We start from the raw sequence: 18,821 nt of genomic DNA on the forward strand, positions 1-18,821 counted from the left end.
TGCATGGAAACACGTCTGTACTCACCAACAAGATTTCCCTGCCTGTCTCTCAGTGGTGCACCACCGCCTCCTTTACCAAATGGATCATAGTTCTCTATTTCTGCCTGTTTCTTAAGGTCATACTTCTCCTGCTCCTCTTTAGCTAACTGTTTTTGTCTCTGCTTCTCTTCCATCTAAAAGGAGAACCATCCCAATTATTTGAAATGAAAACAATCATCAGCCTGGTTTGTGTCTTAAACAGTAAGAAATTCTTTACAGACATGTTAATGTTACATATGATTTTTACTGCTTGTGATTAGATGACACAAAATGTATCTATACTTTGTAAAATATATCTGGAAGATAATCAACAGGTTCTTCCTCTACTTATCAAAATACCATGGAATGTTTACTCCAGAAACTTCAAAGACAGACATAAACCATGGGCGATATGTAATGTTTATATGAGCAGTATAGTGATATTTCACCCATAGTAAGTAACTGATGCAAAATAAGAGAGTAATAATAAGACCTCTGATTATCAAGCTCTTAAGTATAATACCCCACCTGCAACCTAAGTTCTTCATTATAGGACTGTTTATCAGCTCTGGATTTACTGCGATCATTTCCTATAATGAAGCCCCCTTCTTGTGGGGGAGGATTCCTAAGTAATAAAATCAAAAGAAGTTAACATATACACATATATTGAATGGGATGACAAATGGTCATTGTAAAATGAATGATTCAGAAGTATTGTCTATTGTGAATTTAAGTTCCAAACCCTATTATCAAAAACTTAATAAGAATAAAACCAAGTAAAACAGGTATATCCTGTGTGGATTATGTCAGAATGACCTTTCCTGATCTGAACTCAATGAGATACTTATAATGTCTGTTCCTCATTGAGTTCCTGATCTGAACTCAATGAGGAACACACATTATAAGCATCCCCTTAGACCACTCATACATTACATATGTACCTGTCTCTGTTGGCATAACCCTGCTGAGGCTGCTGCGGTGGCTGCTGCTGTGTTTGCTGTGGGTATTGTGGAAAGTTAGACGGACGGCCCACACCTGAGGGACCAGCTATACCACCAACTAAAAGGAATAGTTTAGACTGCTATAAACACAACCGCAGCTTTTATCATGTATAAAATATGCACAGTTTTATCTTAGTCTATGTATCATAACTTAAGAGAGGTCCATCTGTTTGATTACTTTCTAAGCAAAAAACATTAACAATGCAAAAACAAGTTAGTTTTGTATTAATATACACGTGCATGTGCACTTAAGTTAAGACTGTTTGTGCCTGATCAGTGATAAGTGTGTATTATGCAAAAAGGTTTCAAACATAAGCAGTTATTAATTTTATATATTTATTTAATTATTTATTTGTAATATCAAATATTATTTTTTGCAATATCAAAGACTACATGATACCTACTTCCAGAGTCAACATCTAGTGGGTTTTTATTGGCATAATAATAATAAGCCTCATCCAGTGGGCTGTTGTATGGGCTAAGCTGGGGCTGACCAGCAGCTCCTAGATAGTCTCTGGAAAAAGCAGCAAATAACACTTATAAGTGACTTCAACATGGCTCATTAACATGTCAATTATACATTTGCTTATCAGAAACTATTTATCAGAATATTCTCATTTAAGAAGACTACTAGTTAATAATTCTGATCATCTAAGATCAAATTTAAATAACTTGGTCTTCAGGTCTGGAAAAATGTTTGGACTTAGGTTCTATCATAAAACCAACCCTTGATTTTAGTCTAATTGTTCATGTATTCAAGCCCATGCCACAGACTATCAAACAGTTTTCTATCAAGACTTCATTTTCCCTATCAATCAATTCTTTATTAAGTCGCTATATAACCGTATGGTTCTTACCCTGGCTGTCGGCTGAGCAGCCCAAGGCCAGGTTCTAGTGGTCTACCATACAGGTCCCCTCCCCAGCCTCTGTCTAATATACTGGGAGCTGGTCTGGAAGAGGGCTCACTGAACAGCTGGGCCTGGTACTTCTGGAATGCTTGGGATCTGGGACTGAAATGAAAAAAAATCATATTACTGGAGCAATATTATTACTGAATTACAAAAATGGATATTTTCTAAACTGAAAAAGAAAAATGTTGTATATTTTATACTATTTTGCCACAAATTAACCAAATATCCAGACATGTTCTCATGAGCATGTAATGCCAAGTCTTTTCTTAAAGATTTCACATTAATAAACTGTTTATCTACACCATTGGTTCTCCCGATAAATGATTAACCCAACATCCAAATGAATTCCTATTTTTATATCCCACATAAGAGTACCTTAAGTCTTCAGTCACAGGGTGATATGGCTGCACTGGCACACTCTGATACTGTCTTGGGGGACCCCTCTGCTCTGCTGGGGGTAATTCTCTCAGCCTATCAGGTCTCTTCTCTGGATCTTGTGCCCCTGAGACATTGATTCTCATGTCATTGGCCTTTTCCCTAAGGGTACATTGATAGGCAATCATATTAGAGTATGGTATGTAATAAAAGTACACATATATTATGGAAATGGTAGTTAGACTATGTTTTACATGCATTTGTCTTAGCTAGCCTTCCCAATAAGGTCTAGGGCAAAAGCCCACAAAAATGGGATATATAATCAGAAAGCCAGCATCACATAAAATAATGGGATAACTGTTTTATCATTTATTTATGTACAAATTTAAATAACAATGGCAATATTTCAAACTTGATATATGCCAATAATAGGTTGATTGCTTAAAATTGTGTAAAGCCAGAATATGAAATATATTGTCACAAGGGTGGGCAAATCAGAATTAAAGATTTATACTTCAAAAGATGATGATAAAAGTTATGTGCAGGAAAAAAATGTCAACCTTTTACACAAGCTTTTCATCAATGCAAGCAAAAGAAGTAAAAATATAATAATGATTAAGAATTATCTAATTTTCATGCTGACATAACAACAACAATAATAACAATAATAATAACAACCAGAAGGAACGCCAACTGCAGTTATTTAAAATTCATGTTTTAGTATGAGCAGAAAATCAAGATGAAACACTACCAGAGGAAAAAAAAAATTATTGAGCAAGATTTTCTTTGGCAACCAGCTGCCATACTCTACATGTGAATGGAAAGCAAACAGCATTATGATCCCAAGATATTAGTAATGGAATTAAATACACATAACCATGTTAAAGCAATGGACATCACACAAGAGAAAAGCAAAAAAAAATCATGAGCCATGCTTTTATTCAAATATTAACACGAGAATTTTACAGATGCTTCTTACCTTTCCTTTTCCCTAAACACAAAAAACAGCTTTACTAGTATATGGATTTGAAAGCAATAAAATTATCAGAGAATCTTTTGGTAAAAGTACATGATGATTGGTAATAAAAATGTGTTGTTCCAATGTGATTCACAATATTCCAGTCCATAAAAACAAAGTCATGCATTTTAAAAGACATCATCAACAAAGCATGCATTTTTAACATGCATCACTAAAATGCTGCAATTCTTATTGTTAATAATTTACATTATGTGGTCATATTGAATTTTGTATACTAAATCATGCAGCTCTAAAGTTTGCTCAGTTGCTCATGTATATAATATCAGTGTTGGAAATCAGCTTCCACACTCCTTACAACATAAATCTACATGACTGGATACATAATAGTTACCTCTGCTTAGCTTCCTTGTCTCCCTTCATTTGTAATTCCAATTCTTTGCGGTATTCCTCCTGCTTCCTTCTCTTTGCACTTTCAGAATTTTCATGGCCTGCAGAAATATTTTAAAGTAAATAAACTTGACTGCCAAGATTTATATATATTGACCGAATGTTAAATCACACCTTAACTAAGAAATTGTCCATGATGATTCAGTTAAATTGAATCTAGCTCTTAAAATTGTAGATATTATAGCTTATACTAATCCATTAATGCAATGCAGGAGTTCAGTGTTTATGAATTTCATCTGTAATCTTTTAGAAAAACACTACTCTCAGCCTCTTTCTCTAACATAACATATCTTGACCTCAAACAGATATACACCCTTCCCCAAAGTTATATGGTCATTTTATTTCTATTTTTGAATCATCGAAAAGAATATCTGATAGTATTCCAACAAAGACAAATCTATTTCTGTAATTAAGTTTACTCACCCACTAAGAGAGTAGCCCCAGCCTGCCTGCTGTCATCTTCCTGTGGGGGCTGGTAGCCTCTCCTGCCTTGCCTTGCAGGAGGCTCAGGGTCAGGATGTGTTCTCCTGGGACTGGGGTCTGGCTCCCTGGGGCCTCGCCGTCTGTCATCCTACAGAAAACAATGAAAAATTATTATATCATAAGAGTCCGAAGAGTACAAAGTAAAAAGTACATCCTCTGAAAACAGTCCAATACACTCAAAGTGAATTTATTAATTTTGATTTAAATGAAATCTGAAAAATATTTGCTACTGTGTATTCACTGCTACTTGCTTAAGACAACTTCACTACATTCTAAAAGATGATTTTCAGCAAAAAAAAAAAATCAAATATGTACATAAAAATAGTAAATAATTAAAATGCACAAAAACTGTAACAACAAAATAAATTGACTGTCTGAAAACATATTAAAACCAAATATATGAATCATGTTTAAAGATATAAAACACCACTCTCACTAATACATCGCTCTTTCATCACCATTTCAACCTACTGCATGAAAATCAAATGGCAAAAGCTAACTACCACCTACGGGTAAAATAAATAAATTTAAAAAAAAAAGAGCTGCAAAAAATGAATATAAAGTACCAAAGGCAAGTCAAAAACAATAATTATAAGAAGTATCTATGCTCTAACGTAGCAAAAAAAAAAACTAATTTGCTTTCATTACCAGACTGAGTTGAAAAATAATACTACAAGTTTTTTTTATACAGTGAAAAAGAGAGACACAACATGCACAAGTTTTAGTTTCTTGCTTCACAGTATGATGCAGCATGCATATGTTTATCATAAAATACCAATTTCCTGAAGCAATGACCAAGTAACCTTTGCAATATATTGAATGATAAATCAAAGTATTTGATTAAAGGTGTTATGGTTTCATAGTAAACAGCCATCCAATACACACAATATTACAACCAAATAATCAGACAAACATAAAGAAATAAACATGTTATAACTGCAGTCCATTCAATTACCTCATGAATGGGAGATGGACTCCTTTGTCTTATCCTTGAAAGCTAATGAAAGCAAAAGCTTCTTTTAACAAAGCAAAAATCCCCATCCAGCACAACTAGTCAAAACACAGGTCTGTAGGCAGGGGGGTTGGGGGGGGGGCATACAACTGCCATTATGACTGGGGAAAAGGTCTGCTTTGAATCAAAATTTTATTTTAAAAAGTACAATATGAGATCTCCCAGGAAAAAAGGTCCATTTTTTTAACTGCTTGCTACAGTCCTGAGACACATCCTAAATATGATCAACATATAAATTATCACATTGTATCAGACTTTTGGGATGGGTATTGGAAGGCAATAATTTCCATTGAGTATCTTTTTTAAAAAAAACTCTTGATGAACACTGTATTATGGAGATTAGATCAATAAAATGCAGACCCTTTAAAATTTAATTTTGGTCAACATGATATTTAACCAATTTGAATTGACAAAGCCATGCTTTATCCTATGCATTTCAATGTATGTATATTTCTTTCTACAAACTTTTATTATAATTTTCCCCATCAATCATGAATTTAAAGAGTTGCCTTTTATGCATTGTTCTCTAAAATATATCACATCTTTTGTTAACATAACAGACAAAGCCAAGCAAGTCAAGCATGACACTACTGGCCACAGTTACCCATTCTTGTAGGGGATCCCTAGCTGGGTTCCTCAAAGGTGAGGTCCAGTAGACTTCATCCAGAAGACTGGGCCACTTGGACTCTTCTTTGAACTGAACTCTCCTAAACACAGGGTGGGTGAAGAAGGTAAAGAATGGGAGTAAGAAAAAAAGGAACTAATTGTATAGAGGTTTAACTGATTATCACAGTTCTATGAAGCACATTACACAAAGCTGGGTGGTATGTAAGCTTTCTATACAAAGACAGGAAAAAAAGTTGGGGAAGTTATGGGATGAACAAGACAATAATGGTGGAAATGAGTCACATTTACAACCTGTACACGAGAAATGCCTGGCCCTCCCCCAAACTGACATCTACATCAGCAGCAGCTAGTACATAGGACATACATGTGCTAGATAAAAGGGAAGGGCGCACTACAATATTTAAAGCACAAAACTATCAGCAAGAGTTACCAATTGGTAAAATTCTGTCACAGGATCACTTTCATCAACCCAGCTTTTGCTGCGCTCATTGTTACTTGTTTTTATTCTCCTGAAGTTTTTTTATCAATATCATCATTCTAAAAAACAATATTTATCTTAGCATGTTCAAGTTTGAAAACAGCCTTAGTCATATCACAGTCAATACATAAAAGGAATCACATGAAAAATTGAATTTTTTTTAAATCACTATTTTTTCTCAATCTACAGTTAAGTTTATAATTTTCAAATGTTACAACTATCTTTTATGTTAAAAAATTTGCTGCACTGTCTGAACAGACAAAATTTACCCTAGATGCATAGCAAACTTACTTGGCATCATATTGCCTGTCTATGGCATTCAGTCGTCTGTCATCCTAGACAGTAAAAGTTTTCAATTTTTGAATAAAAACTTGAAAAAATCTGACATTAATATAACATCTCATGTTCTACACATAAATAGTTCTGGGAACCTTTTGTATTATTTTTAGTGTTCACTAAAAATCTTTCTTCATATCATTTTGCTTTGTCATGGGATAAAAGAAAAGTTAGGCATAAAACAATTATGCTGTGTGCAGAAAATTGTCCCAAAAATCAAAATATGTATTTCACACACACATTCATACAACAATGAATATTAGTGGAAAATGAATATCAGTTGTGATCACTCAAATTAGTGCTACCCTCTTGCTTGTTATATCCAAGTGAATTTCACACAACTTAAGGTTACTCACATTTAGATAACCATCTGATATGGCAGACCTCCTGTAGTTATCATCACCAAGCCTCATGCCTGTTGGGGTTCTGGAATACTCTGGATCATCATAGCGCCTGGTGAGAAATGAAAATAAAAAATTCCACATTAGAGGCATGCTTGTGGAAGCTACTGGGTGATATATTTGAATCATATATGCATGATATATTTGAATCATCAACACTTCTGCACAGATCTATAAGCCACTAACAAGATGAAAACAAACTCATCAGAATAAAGTCTCTTTGAATGTTTAATCAGTATTTCCATTCACAGCTTTGTTGCTATATGGTTTCAGGTAACAGAAATCCACATAAATGTAAATTATTTATTACTCTTGTCCAGAACTCATTAATCAAAGATGCAGCAGATGCTATGACATCTTAACCAAAAATGTCCTTATATATTTTCATCATGCCCATAGGAATTCCATGCTACAAAATCATTATGGACAAATCAGATAATCACTGATGCTTTTTTTTATTTTTACTTTTTTTACCTGTAGCGACTCTCTTCTCTCCTCTTCTGTTCTAGTATTTCCTCATACGTAGGTGTGCCCCAACCTCTACGAGGTGGTTTATTACGACCTCTTTCAAATGCATCCTCATCATCTGACAAAAAGTCACTCCTGCTTCTTGTGCGTATTCTTTGATCCTTTAATTCAAATCATGGAATCACAAATTTTAAAATTTGCACTTATTGGTTGATATTAAATACTATCACTGGGAAAACACCTACATGTATCATAACTTATCTACATGTATCAAAACTCATTCCTGAATAACTGAATAACTATCACGTCTTCAGAAGGATACCTGCTAGAGACAAAGAAAACAGTAACTGTTAGGACAATATGCAGCCCCCATCTACTTTTTTATCCTTTTTACTGTCTTCTTTCAATGTACATGGATGTATTATATCCTGCCAACAACATAAATGAGCAGTTATAATATGGTACTATCAATTACATTTTCTTTCTTTCCATTTTAAAATGATTTATTTCAATGTTTGAGAATACATTATGCAATAAATACCTCTCTCCTCCTGTTGTCTCTTTCTGATTTCTGTTGTAGAAAATCATTATATTCTCTATTCCTTTCTGCCATTTTTCTTTGCTGAAAACAAAACCAGAATGACAACAAATAAGCCAACAATCATCAACTCTTAGGCTTTCATTTGAACACTACAGTGCACTCCACATTTGGATTTTGAATTTCTATATTTGTTTCTTAAAATTGCCACAAAGCAATAAAAGTAATATTATAACATGGCATATATATTCCCTTCCACTTAATGATAACCCCTACTTGTAACTTTGTTTCAATTTTCTGGCATATTTAAGTACGTTTTCATGAAAGTCCTCATAATTTATTTTGTTAGTTTATTAGTAGTAATACAGCAGAAATACATAGTACCTCTGCAGAGTGCTTATCTCTGATTCCAGGCAAAGTCATGCCATAGTCAGTTTCTTTAGGTGCACGTCTATGTTTGACCTGGAAGGGAGGGTGAAAAGACACTGCAAAACACACACCAGTGCTCTAGTGGTGAAAAGAAAGGGTGAGGTGAAAGAACATGTGAGACATAATATCTTATTAATTGAAAAATAGGAGAAAATAGGGTTTAATACAAGTGGGTGATGAAAAATGCCAAACTGTAGGACTACACCTGCTATCAATGAGGAATGCTGAGCTACATTTTCAGATCTAAAAATTGTTTTAGTCCTCACTTTCAGAAATAAGCTACTTGATTACAAAATGAACTCTCTGCAATCCCAGAAACAACATTTCATAAATGTATAAAATTTATGTCCCTAATATGACATTGACTGAGTGTTATGTTTTGATATAAGTCTTATATTTCCCACTTAAGAAAGCGTTACTATCACAACGGGTCTCTTCAACATTCAAGGATCCTAATCTACAATGACTATGAATAAGTATTTTGCAACTCACAACACACTGTGGATAAGAAACATGAAATATTATCCTCTTTGATGTAAATATCAATTGATGCTATACACAGTACACGTGTACCTCATTTCTGTCATCATATCTGTCTCTCCGTCTGTCATAATCATCATCCCTCCTCAGATCTCTGTCATATGTGTCCTCAAAAGTAACTGTTCTCTCTTTGGGTGGTGGACTCCTGTTGATTGCATCCTACAGAATAATTTGTATCAATGCCATATCATTACCATAGAAAATCAATGTCTTGATTATCATTTATCAATCAAATTTCTATCCCACATTTTGAACTCGACAAAGGACTGAATGCATACATAGAAAAAATATTTACCGCAGGCTTGTGACTGTCATATCTATGTCTTCTTTTTTGCTCTTCTTGTTCTAAGAACTGCCTGTACTCCTCATTCCTTGCTCTTCTCTTTGCAAACTGATAAATGTATTCAGTTTTAACAGCATTTTCAAAACATGATAGATTGTACATCATTAAAAGCTACTTTTAAAATTGGGCAAAAAGTTTTTTTAAGTTCTCAATACATAATTATGCATTTACATGTTATAAGAATAACAATTTTTTAAATCAGATAGTAAAACTTAAAATTTAATTCAAAGATTTAGGCATTCTACTAACATCAGCTCTAGCCTCAGCCGACATCTTTCTATTCATTGCAGGCAACCCAACTTCTTCATTGTCTTGTGCTTGAGGATGACGACCTGTCCGTCGCAACTCTTGCTGTAATAGTTATAACACTTAAATATTAATAAGTTGGAAATCAATAGCATCAACACACCCTTACAATACCAATAAACAAGTTTTGTTTGGTATATATGTAACTAAGGCTTCTATTATTCATAAGACATATAAATATGATATATAGCAATGGATGCGGACAAAGTGAATAAGAGTAGACAATGAAAATGACTGCCATCCATACCCTTCCTTTGTAAAGTAAAGACCCTTCAGTTATTTTCAAAATTTTATAATATACATCAAATGGAAAAGTCACATTTGCAGAATAAAGTTTCCATGATTGCAAATCAATCACAAGTATAAATTTTTAGTACAAACAACACAGACTAGTATTTTTAAAGCAATAATGATAACAAAATACTATTCTAAAATACAAGGATTGACCCTAAAAAGATATTTCAGTATCAAGAAAAAAAGGATTAAATAGTCAACGGTTTTGAAAGTAAACCATCCTGTGCAAAATGTACAACCAGCCTATGCAAAATATACAGACTGAAAGAAAAATCACCCCTGGTAAAAGTGAATAGGCCAAGTAAAAACACATCAAGCATAACTGCAATAGTATGAAGTTGAAAAAGGCAAGGAATACCAACTGGTGACCTTGTAAAATTTAAATCAAAATTGAATTTAGTCAATAAGAAAAATCAATATATCTCTCAGCAACTTAAACATGAAATTTAAGGAAAATGACTGAAGATTCTGGAAAACAACAGCAAATAACAAATTCCCTGTCACTGAGGCACCTACTCTTGGAGAATCTGGTCTTTCCGGGCCATTCTGAAGCCACTTTGGTGCGCCTGGTTGAATATTTTTCTATAATTCAAGGCAATCTCTAATTATACACAATGCAAAGTTTGTTTTCATAGACCCAACTGGATCACCAAAATTCAATAAAGTTATTTTCATTTACATGGGCAACCAAATACTCAAGCATTTCCTAAGACAAATGACACAATGTTGAGACAATTTCCAGTGAGCAACATTTATCAAGTAAAATTAAGAACTGTAAACAAGACAGAAAACATATTTGCGTTGCTGGTGAATGGTTTCATCTATATTCATTAGTAACTGAAACCTGATATATTTCCTGTCAGTGATTTTTATTCCTTTTGTGGTGTAACATAAGTGAGTGAGTACAATTCCTTGTGTTATCCAAACTGCCCCCTCCACTTGTTGTTATTGTAGGGTGGGATAATGATGTCATCATATGTGTGTGAATGTTTGGGATTCCCTTCGTTGATAACATGGTTATCATTCCACCCCAACAGTAACAACAACAAGAAGGGAGAGAAAACATTTTGGATAACACCAGGACAGGTACTCCCTCACTTTCGTAACACCCCAAAAACTGAGTAAAATTCACTGACAACTTTCAATTGGAAGCAGATTTAGATGAATCGAAAAGATACCGTCAACTATCACCAACGCCTAAGTCACACAGAATTTCAAAATTTAAGGATCTAAACATCAATAATTTTTCTTTTAGATACAAAGAAACTATTTTCTCAAAAGAAAATCTTTAATAATAAATGCATATCAACCAAATGCTATTCTAAAGAATAAGTTGACATATTATATCCATGCCTATATGACAGCAACGGACGACAAATCAGTGGTATTCTGGCTTTCAAAAATGTTGATGAGTTCATAATGAAAAACATAACACATCATCCAACAGATACCAGCTATGTATTAATGATTTACCTCAGAGAGCATTTTATTATACTCCTTCTTCCTCTCTTCCTCCAGTTTCTTTCTCTTTTGATCATAACTGCCCAGCTGACCAATAAGCCCTGTCTCTTCTGGACTCTGTGGCCTTGGAGGGGGGATATTTTCCTTGCGGTTTTGATCCACATGGAAACCATTCACTTTGCCCTAAAAATACATTAATTCGTTTCATGCTCAAATATAATTAAAATACAGTAATTCATTTTACTCTAAATATCATTCAGTTGGAATACTTAATCCAGCTTTTTGTGTCATTATATCCTCAAAAAAACATAAATATCCAATTCTTCAGATATTATCTTGAAGATCAACAGTTCAATCTTCTTTTTCTTTTTACAAGCTGAAATACCCCCATGATGGGGATAGGTCAAACCTAATGCTGCCAAGCTCAAGGGGGGGGGATTAATATAAATACATTATGTATTTAATTCCAAAAGAAAAAGGGAAGATCAAGAGCAACATGAAGCAAAACTGAAAGAGTAAAGAGTAGAAGCAGGGCAAATAACTTGATCAGAGGCCAGAGTCATAGCTGTAGACAGAGTTGGTTGGAAAAGCCCTATGTGATGTGGCACTAGCATGAAGACAATAGGTAGTACTTTATGAATGGGTATACCTTGTCCATTACTTCTTGGGTTTCTCTCTTCCTTTCTTCCTGTAATCTTCTTTTCTTTTCTTCATATTGTCCAAGAGGCAGTGTACCCCCTTCAACATCCTCTGTTTGCCTGTCCTGTGGGCCTCTCCTGCCATGCTACAGATGAAATAAATATAAGTTTTAGCAACACTGGAATGCTCAAATACAGAAATTACACATTGACTACTATTAAAAAAAATTCAAAATAATATTATAATATTTATCCCTTTCCCTCAACAACCTCGCAACTTTTGCTTCTGAACTGTGCTTATGTCAGAAAAGGAACTTCAAAAGGGCATAAATCCATAAAGCAGCCATATAAGGGACCATTCCCAGACCCTATCATACCAACTGTGGATTGCTCTATCTCCGAGGGGATTAGCCAAATTGCTATCAACTTAAGTGGCTTAGATGTCTGTCATGCCCACTGAAGCTGCCAGTGGATAATCAATTATCGTTTAGCAGGTACAGTAGGCATGCAAGATATATAAGCCGCTTAACTTAGGTGAAAGCAATGTAGCAAGAAACCCCTCAGAGATGGATTGATCGTGTTAGATGGATATAGGTATGGGAAACCAGTCTAAGTGTCTAGTGCATTTCACAAGGATTCCTCTGCCATTTATTGGTTACCTGCAATATTTGTTCATCTAAATTACTCTTTGGTGTCCTGTCCCAAGTTCTTCGAGAAGTATTTGGGTCATCACGGTCAGGCTCCTAGATGCAAAAAATAACAGACATTAGAGGTATACTGTATGCATTTGAAAATTACCAAAAATCACATTTACCATGTCTACATAATCTGCAATGCTAGTGATCTTACCCAGTTCAGACCTTAAAAACTATAAGACTCCTCACATCCATACTTCCTTCTGAAATGTACAGGAAAATTTGGTGTTCTAAATGACAGGCCAGTCATTAAAAACTATTTTTGAATTAAAAATGGAATAAAACACCAAATTCAAGTGCTTGGATGGTTCAAGCAATGATTTTAGTAGGAAAAAATAGCCAAAATTAATTTTGGTGGTCACACCCCATATATATTTAGTACCTTTAAGCCTTGAAACATTTGTTTTCTGTTCTTTTGATTATAAAACATCTCTATTTTGATGTAATGATATGGATATGGGGTTATTTAAAGGTTATCAGGTAGCTGACTACTACTAGCAAATGAAAATCACACCAGTTAAGAGTATAAGGGCTCATTCCCAATGAGCCTACCATTCTACGTAGATCGATCCAGCTTGGTAGGGACTCTATCTGAATGCAACACGCCTCCTCTTGCTTCCAATGTACTCCTATAATTACCTGCTTTTTTGTATTCTACTCCAATAGGAGGCTTATTAATCTGTTAATCTGATTGCATTCAGTGAGATTTCCCATGGAGATAGATCGATCTATGCAGAATGAGTTTCATTGGGAAGGAGCCCTAATAATAATGAAAACTGCAGTTTGATGCAAGCATTGTTGAGGAAAGAAAGGGGATAGACTGACTGAAGATAGCATTTTCATTTAACAACTGATCAGGAACTGCATATCTTGGACTGATAGGATAAATGATTGATACATTTTCAACATTGAGCATGATCATCATCATAGTATTTACCACATTTATCTAATAACAGTGATGTTTTTTTTTTAGCTTCTATGAATGCTGAACTGCTTGGCAAACAGGCATTGAAGCTTGGGTGCTGGGACTCAAGAGTGAAGTGTTGAATAAAATTTGAGAGAAATCAACAATGGAAAATGTTCTCTGTGTCTTTGTTCCTCTGGAGTTATGCCCAATTACTTTCTTCTCCACGACAATGCCAATGTTTTCATGCCACTTTTTATGACTTAAACAAAATTTGTAAACATACAGTTACACCTGAATCGCTTTCTCATATCTGGAATTAAGTTATGCACTGCTAGCAGCCTCATTTTAGGTGCTCCTATTATTAAAGGTAGATTTTGTCATCCCACACACATTTTAAATAGTAAACAGTAATGAAAACCTTACCTGTCCCAGAGACCTCCTCTCTGCTGCTAGCTTTTGCTTCTGTTGCTGTATAAAATATTCAATATCATCAGCCATGGTTAGTAAACCTAAAATGGAAAAACAGAAAATACTATGGACAAGATTGTTCTTGGATTTTTTTTACAAGTTTGGGTTAGCATTAAACTGTTCATGCTCTGGGTATTTTGCCAAATTTCTCATATGTGCTGAAGTACATACTGTACATTTATCACTCACATCTTCTCTACCCCTCTCCATACTAACCTACATGAGAAAGAGTGGCTTTTCAGCAGTGTTCAATTGATAAGGTGAGATGTAAGCAAAAGTTATTAGAGCAACTGCTACATGTATATGTACAAGTGGTTGGACGTCATTTTACAGTTATCTTGTCTTACATCTTTCGTGTCCTAGCACACGAAGGGGTACATATCAAAAACAGTAAAAAGTGAGTGCTAACGCATGAGTTTTCGCGCTAGTCCAAGGGGCTAAGATACTACGAGTAACGCCAATAATAAGCGACGAACATATAATTTTATGAACAGACAAGATAAGCCAGCCATTTGACCCCCTCTGGTTAGCAACATGTAAACGTCAGGCTTATTCAGACTTAGCTAACGATACATACCTTTTTATGGTTATTACTACGGTAGCCACATGTTGGATATAAAAGTTGAACGTTTATCAGTATTTCAATTAATCCTAAATCCTAGGTAGTACGCTGAAAACTTGAAACATACATCAACACAACCCTGGAATTTGCTAATATCGCAAACTCTCGTTTCGGATGTGGAGAATTTAAAAGGCAAGCAAATTGAATGCGATTATACATTTAAAAATCAAGAAAGGCCAGTTTCGGGTCTTCTTTTTAATCAAAACGTGACAGAACGAATGGATAAAACTTTTACAGGTCCCCTCCAGAATATCCATCAATTGATGATTGTTACTATTTAGCCATGGTACCCATTCCAGAACACAGCCAACTGTTATTGGAAGTAAAAAGGGGCACAGCAAACGTGCTTTGTGTTGTCTTACGTAACACATTTGATTTTTTAAGCATGTAACACGCTTTTGATTTTCAGTCCTGGACTACATTTTATTTATGGCCTGTTGACTTTCTCAATGGTTCAAATAGTGTATAATCCATCACTGGTTAAAAAATGGTTAATGCCTTTTTTTTTTTTTTTTTTTGCACTAGTGGAAAATCATTATTTGCAAAGGGGGCCTAACAGCAGTTTCCCTGCCATTTTTCTGGCAAAAAGCTTTTAAGGTTTATATCTGAACAAGGCAGCAAAGCTGTCAAATGTACAGACAAAAATCAGAAAATAAAGATGCAGTATTCCAAAGTATCGGGGCCGTAGCGATAGTCCGAAGGTTCAATGGTCCGAATGTTCACTATAGAACCTTCGGACCAATGAACCCTTGATTAAAAAATCGATAAAAATGTTACCACTTTTCGGACCAATGAACCTTCGGACCAGTGAACCTTCGGACTATCGAGACGCCCCCAAAGTATCTATGTTGATCCATCCTCCATTTTGATGGTCTTCCAACAGAAAAAAATAGATACCAGTCAATATAAACTTAATAACCTGTCTTCAAGAAGACCCAGAAGATGGTCTCAATCCACCCCTTCAATAAGAATACAGTTTCAGGACCATGAGAGACTATAGTCACATGATGAAAGTCTCAATATTTGAAAAATGATGACAGTGCATAAAATAATTTTATATAATGTTTAAAGACATAAAAACAATACAATTGCTTATGTGGAAATACAGAAAATGTGCAGAGCCTCGAGCGGATGAGAGATAAAAGTCACAAATGCAAGTGTTTGAGAAAAAATTGTAAAGGAAAACATAACAAAACTAGAAAACCACCGAGAGTGCAGACCTCTGCCAAGGCAGCAATTGTTGATTATTGTTGATTATTGATTGATTATTGAGCCAGACCACCACTAAAAACTAATCATTGTCCTCTTTGGCCCAATTCTGACAGTTCCTGAAAATTTCAGCAAAATCGGTCCATAACTTTTTGAGTTATGTTGATGACAGACAAACAGGGGTAAAAATATAACCTCCTAGGCAGAGCCTGAGGTAAATATAATTTCAATGAAGCTGCTATTCAAACTTTTAATCTTTGATTATATATATATATATATATATATATATATATATATATATATATAATAACCTGCATAATTATCACTGCTTCCTTATTATTAATCTAGCAGAGAGCTTAACTTTAGGGAGTTTACAAGGAAATATCAACAAGTGTGCTTTATGTAATCTCCTTTAATGGCCTATCAATTAGGCAAATGACTTTATAACTCAGAAATTAGCTAAGTGATACCCAAGGGATATTAACAGACTGACCCTCTCAAAGGTCTTTCAGGCCCATAAGTCACATCTTAAGAAAAGCACAAAACAATAATGCACAAAATAGGAGACTACCATTTCTGATGTAATAATACATTATGTTTTACTGCACAGTCAACATCAAATTTTAATTATGCACAACAGGTAACAACGACGAAAGTAAAAGCATAAGGCTTCAGGCCCATCAGAGTTCAAGTTTATACTTAGAAAGTGCCAGAATGAGAAAAATGAAAATTTCACACAAAATTGCATAAATTCAATAATAAATGATAACCCAATTGACCTGGCTTTCTAATTTGAACTGCATGCCAATCCTAAAAATCATACTTGTAAGTTAAAAATAATAATAAGTAACACAGTTTTCTTTTCATAATGTTTGCAGTAGCAATGCAAAAATATTGTTGTCAATTTTGATGTAAAATTACATAATAAATTATAGAATAATTATCACCAATCTTTGATTATTGACAATAAATAGCATGGACATGTAGAAAATTTGATTACCATTCGGCTTCATGTCCATGGGAGCTCCGAGTCCCACAATGAATATGCCAAAAAGATAATGAATATTTCACTCAAATGTATAACTTCCAGAAAAAGAAGCCAATTAGACTGCTTTTCCAACTCATTCTGCATTTTAGTCCTGTGTTTCTTTTTTAAAGGTTTGACAGTCATAACACGGTTTTCCCATAATGCTCATCATAGCAGCAGCACCAAAAATTGTGTTTTCTTCTATTTTGATGCAATATTACATAATGCTTAACAGCATAATGACCATCAATTTTTAATAATAGAATATTAGTAACATGGACATTCAGAAAACGTGACAAGCAAAGGTCTTCAGGATCATGGAACTTCAAAGTCACACCTTGAAAATGCCAATAAGTGAAAAATTAAATTTTCACAAAAAACTGTTTAACTGCCAGAAAAAATTACCAAACAGACTGCATTGCCAACTGAAGCTGTATTTTAGACCCATGTTTCTTTCCTGTAAGTTTGAGAACGGTAATTGACATGATTTTTGTTAAATGGTCATTATGAGAGCAGTGCCCAAAATAGGGGTTTCTTCAAATTTTGATGCAATATTACATAATGTTTAACAGCATAATGACCATCAATTTTTAATAATGGAATATTAGTCACATGAACATTCAGAAAACGTGACTAGCAAAGGTCTGCAGGCTCATGGAACTTCAAAGTCACACCTTGAAAATGCCAATATGTGAAAAATTAAATTTTCACAAAAAACTGTTTAACTGCCAGAAAAAATTACCAAACAGACTGCATTGCCTACTGAAGCTGTATTTTAGCCCCACGTTTCTTTCCTGTAAGTTTGAAAACAGTAAGTGACATGGTTTTTCTTAAATGGTCATCATGGGAGCAGTGCCCAAAATAGGGGTTTCTTCAAATTTTGATGCAATATTACATAAGGCCACACTTTTTTATTTTTATGGATGACATCCTGCGCGCGCACCGATTTTCGTCCGTTCTCAAAAAAAAAAAAAAAAAAAATCCCCCCCCCCCCCCCCCCCAGGAAGTAGGTTGTCGCAAACGTCGTTATTGAATTTGCCGGAAAATGCAATCGGCAATCCTCGGCTAATTCCGCAAGCTCCATACTGTCATTGTCGACTGCGGAGACATCCGAGTAGTTCCGAGTGCGGAAAATGAGCTTTCTGCGCATGCGTATTATCACCACGTGGAAATATGGCCGCTTTGCCGTCAAATTCAACTCTAGCATTAATTTCAAAATACACGACAATTAAAGTCATAAAGAGAACGGGGGCCGTCGTTTTGGATTGGTTTGCCATTGATATTGGACATGGAGATATCACCCTTTTACAATTATACGAAAGGCTGGCCGCGGCCAGCGATCATCGTCCGGAAAATTTCAGTGACATTCTGTCCAAAGCAGCACATACCAGGTTTTTTTGTAGCGATAAAAGGGTCGACAAGAGCGTCGTGGTATTTGATGGACTGAAGGTCGGACAGGCCACCCGATAGTTGGCTGCTACGTGTGAATCGAAGTAGACAAAATGGCATCGACCGAAATTACCTTTTTTAGATTTGGTAGTAGGAAGCATAGGCCTATCTTTGCTTCATTTTTTAACATTTCTGTGAAGTGTTTACAATGCTTTAATTTTCTGAGAGTACAAATGAAGACACGCTGTTTATTTGATATTTGTTTTATTGATTGCTATACCAACAGAATGCATGAAATAACCTTAAATAGATTTGGTAATATGCAGCATATATATTCATGACTTTTTACCTTTCTACGAACAGGCCTACCCAACTACCAGACTCGGCACCTACGGATCCAGAATAAACCGGTATATCAG

At 34.8% G+C, this 18,821-nt stretch overlaps 1 protein-coding gene across 13 annotated transcripts in view; it reads right to left on the reverse strand.

Moving 5' to 3' along the window:
• Positions 1 to 14,908, reverse strand: part of LOC106168500 (centrosome and spindle pole-associated protein 1) — a 28,592-nt gene extending 13,684 nt beyond the window's left edge. For 6 of the 13 annotated variants that reach the window (XM_087016180.1, XM_087016169.1, XM_087016172.1 and 3 more), the window contains exons 1-25: positions 14,733 to 14,908; positions 14,111 to 14,196; positions 12,745 to 12,828; positions 12,097 to 12,231; positions 11,460 to 11,630; positions 10,503 to 10,568; positions 9,636 to 9,737; positions 9,339 to 9,434; positions 9,077 to 9,202; positions 8,459 to 8,536; positions 8,078 to 8,158; positions 7,543 to 7,697; positions 7,024 to 7,120; positions 6,623 to 6,666; positions 5,831 to 5,933; positions 5,170 to 5,211; positions 4,155 to 4,302; positions 3,676 to 3,772; positions 3,285 to 3,296; positions 2,306 to 2,467; positions 1,877 to 2,029; positions 1,424 to 1,533; positions 960 to 1,077; positions 547 to 643; positions 26 to 173 (exon numbers count right to left, since the gene is read on the reverse strand). In XM_087016180.1, the coding sequence (XP_086872306.1) occupies positions 26 to 173; positions 547 to 643; positions 960 to 1,077; positions 1,424 to 1,533; positions 1,877 to 2,029; positions 2,306 to 2,467; positions 3,285 to 3,296; positions 3,676 to 3,772; positions 4,155 to 4,302; positions 5,170 to 5,211; positions 5,831 to 5,933; positions 6,623 to 6,666; positions 7,024 to 7,120; positions 7,543 to 7,697; positions 8,078 to 8,158; positions 8,459 to 8,536; positions 9,077 to 9,202; positions 9,339 to 9,434; positions 9,636 to 9,737; positions 10,503 to 10,568; positions 11,460 to 11,630; positions 12,097 to 12,231; positions 12,745 to 12,828; positions 14,111 to 14,185 (2,500 nt within the window). In that variant the 5' untranslated portion in view covers positions 14,186 to 14,196; positions 14,733 to 14,908. Of the gene's footprint in view, positions 1 to 25; positions 174 to 546; positions 644 to 959; positions 1,078 to 1,423; positions 1,534 to 1,876; positions 2,030 to 2,305; positions 2,468 to 3,284; positions 3,297 to 3,675; positions 3,773 to 4,154; positions 4,303 to 5,169; positions 5,212 to 5,830; positions 5,934 to 6,283; positions 6,363 to 6,622; positions 6,667 to 7,023; positions 7,121 to 7,542; positions 7,698 to 8,077; positions 8,159 to 8,458; positions 8,537 to 9,076; positions 9,203 to 9,338; positions 9,435 to 9,635; positions 9,738 to 10,502; positions 10,569 to 11,459; positions 11,631 to 12,096; positions 12,232 to 12,744; positions 12,829 to 14,110; positions 14,197 to 14,732 lie in introns of all 13 variants that reach the window. The other 7 variants (XM_087016131.1, XM_087016141.1, XM_087016153.1 and 4 more) reach the window with 7 other exon arrangements.
• Positions 14,909 to 18,821: the final 3,913 nt, after the last annotated feature.

Source organism: Lingula anatina, chromosome 1 (assembly GCF_051362555.1).
Source record: "Lingula anatina isolate TDL-2025a chromosome 1, LinAna3.0, whole genome shotgun sequence".
Lineage (NCBI taxonomy): Eukaryota > Metazoa > Brachiopoda > Lingulata > Lingulida > Lingulidae > Lingula > Lingula anatina.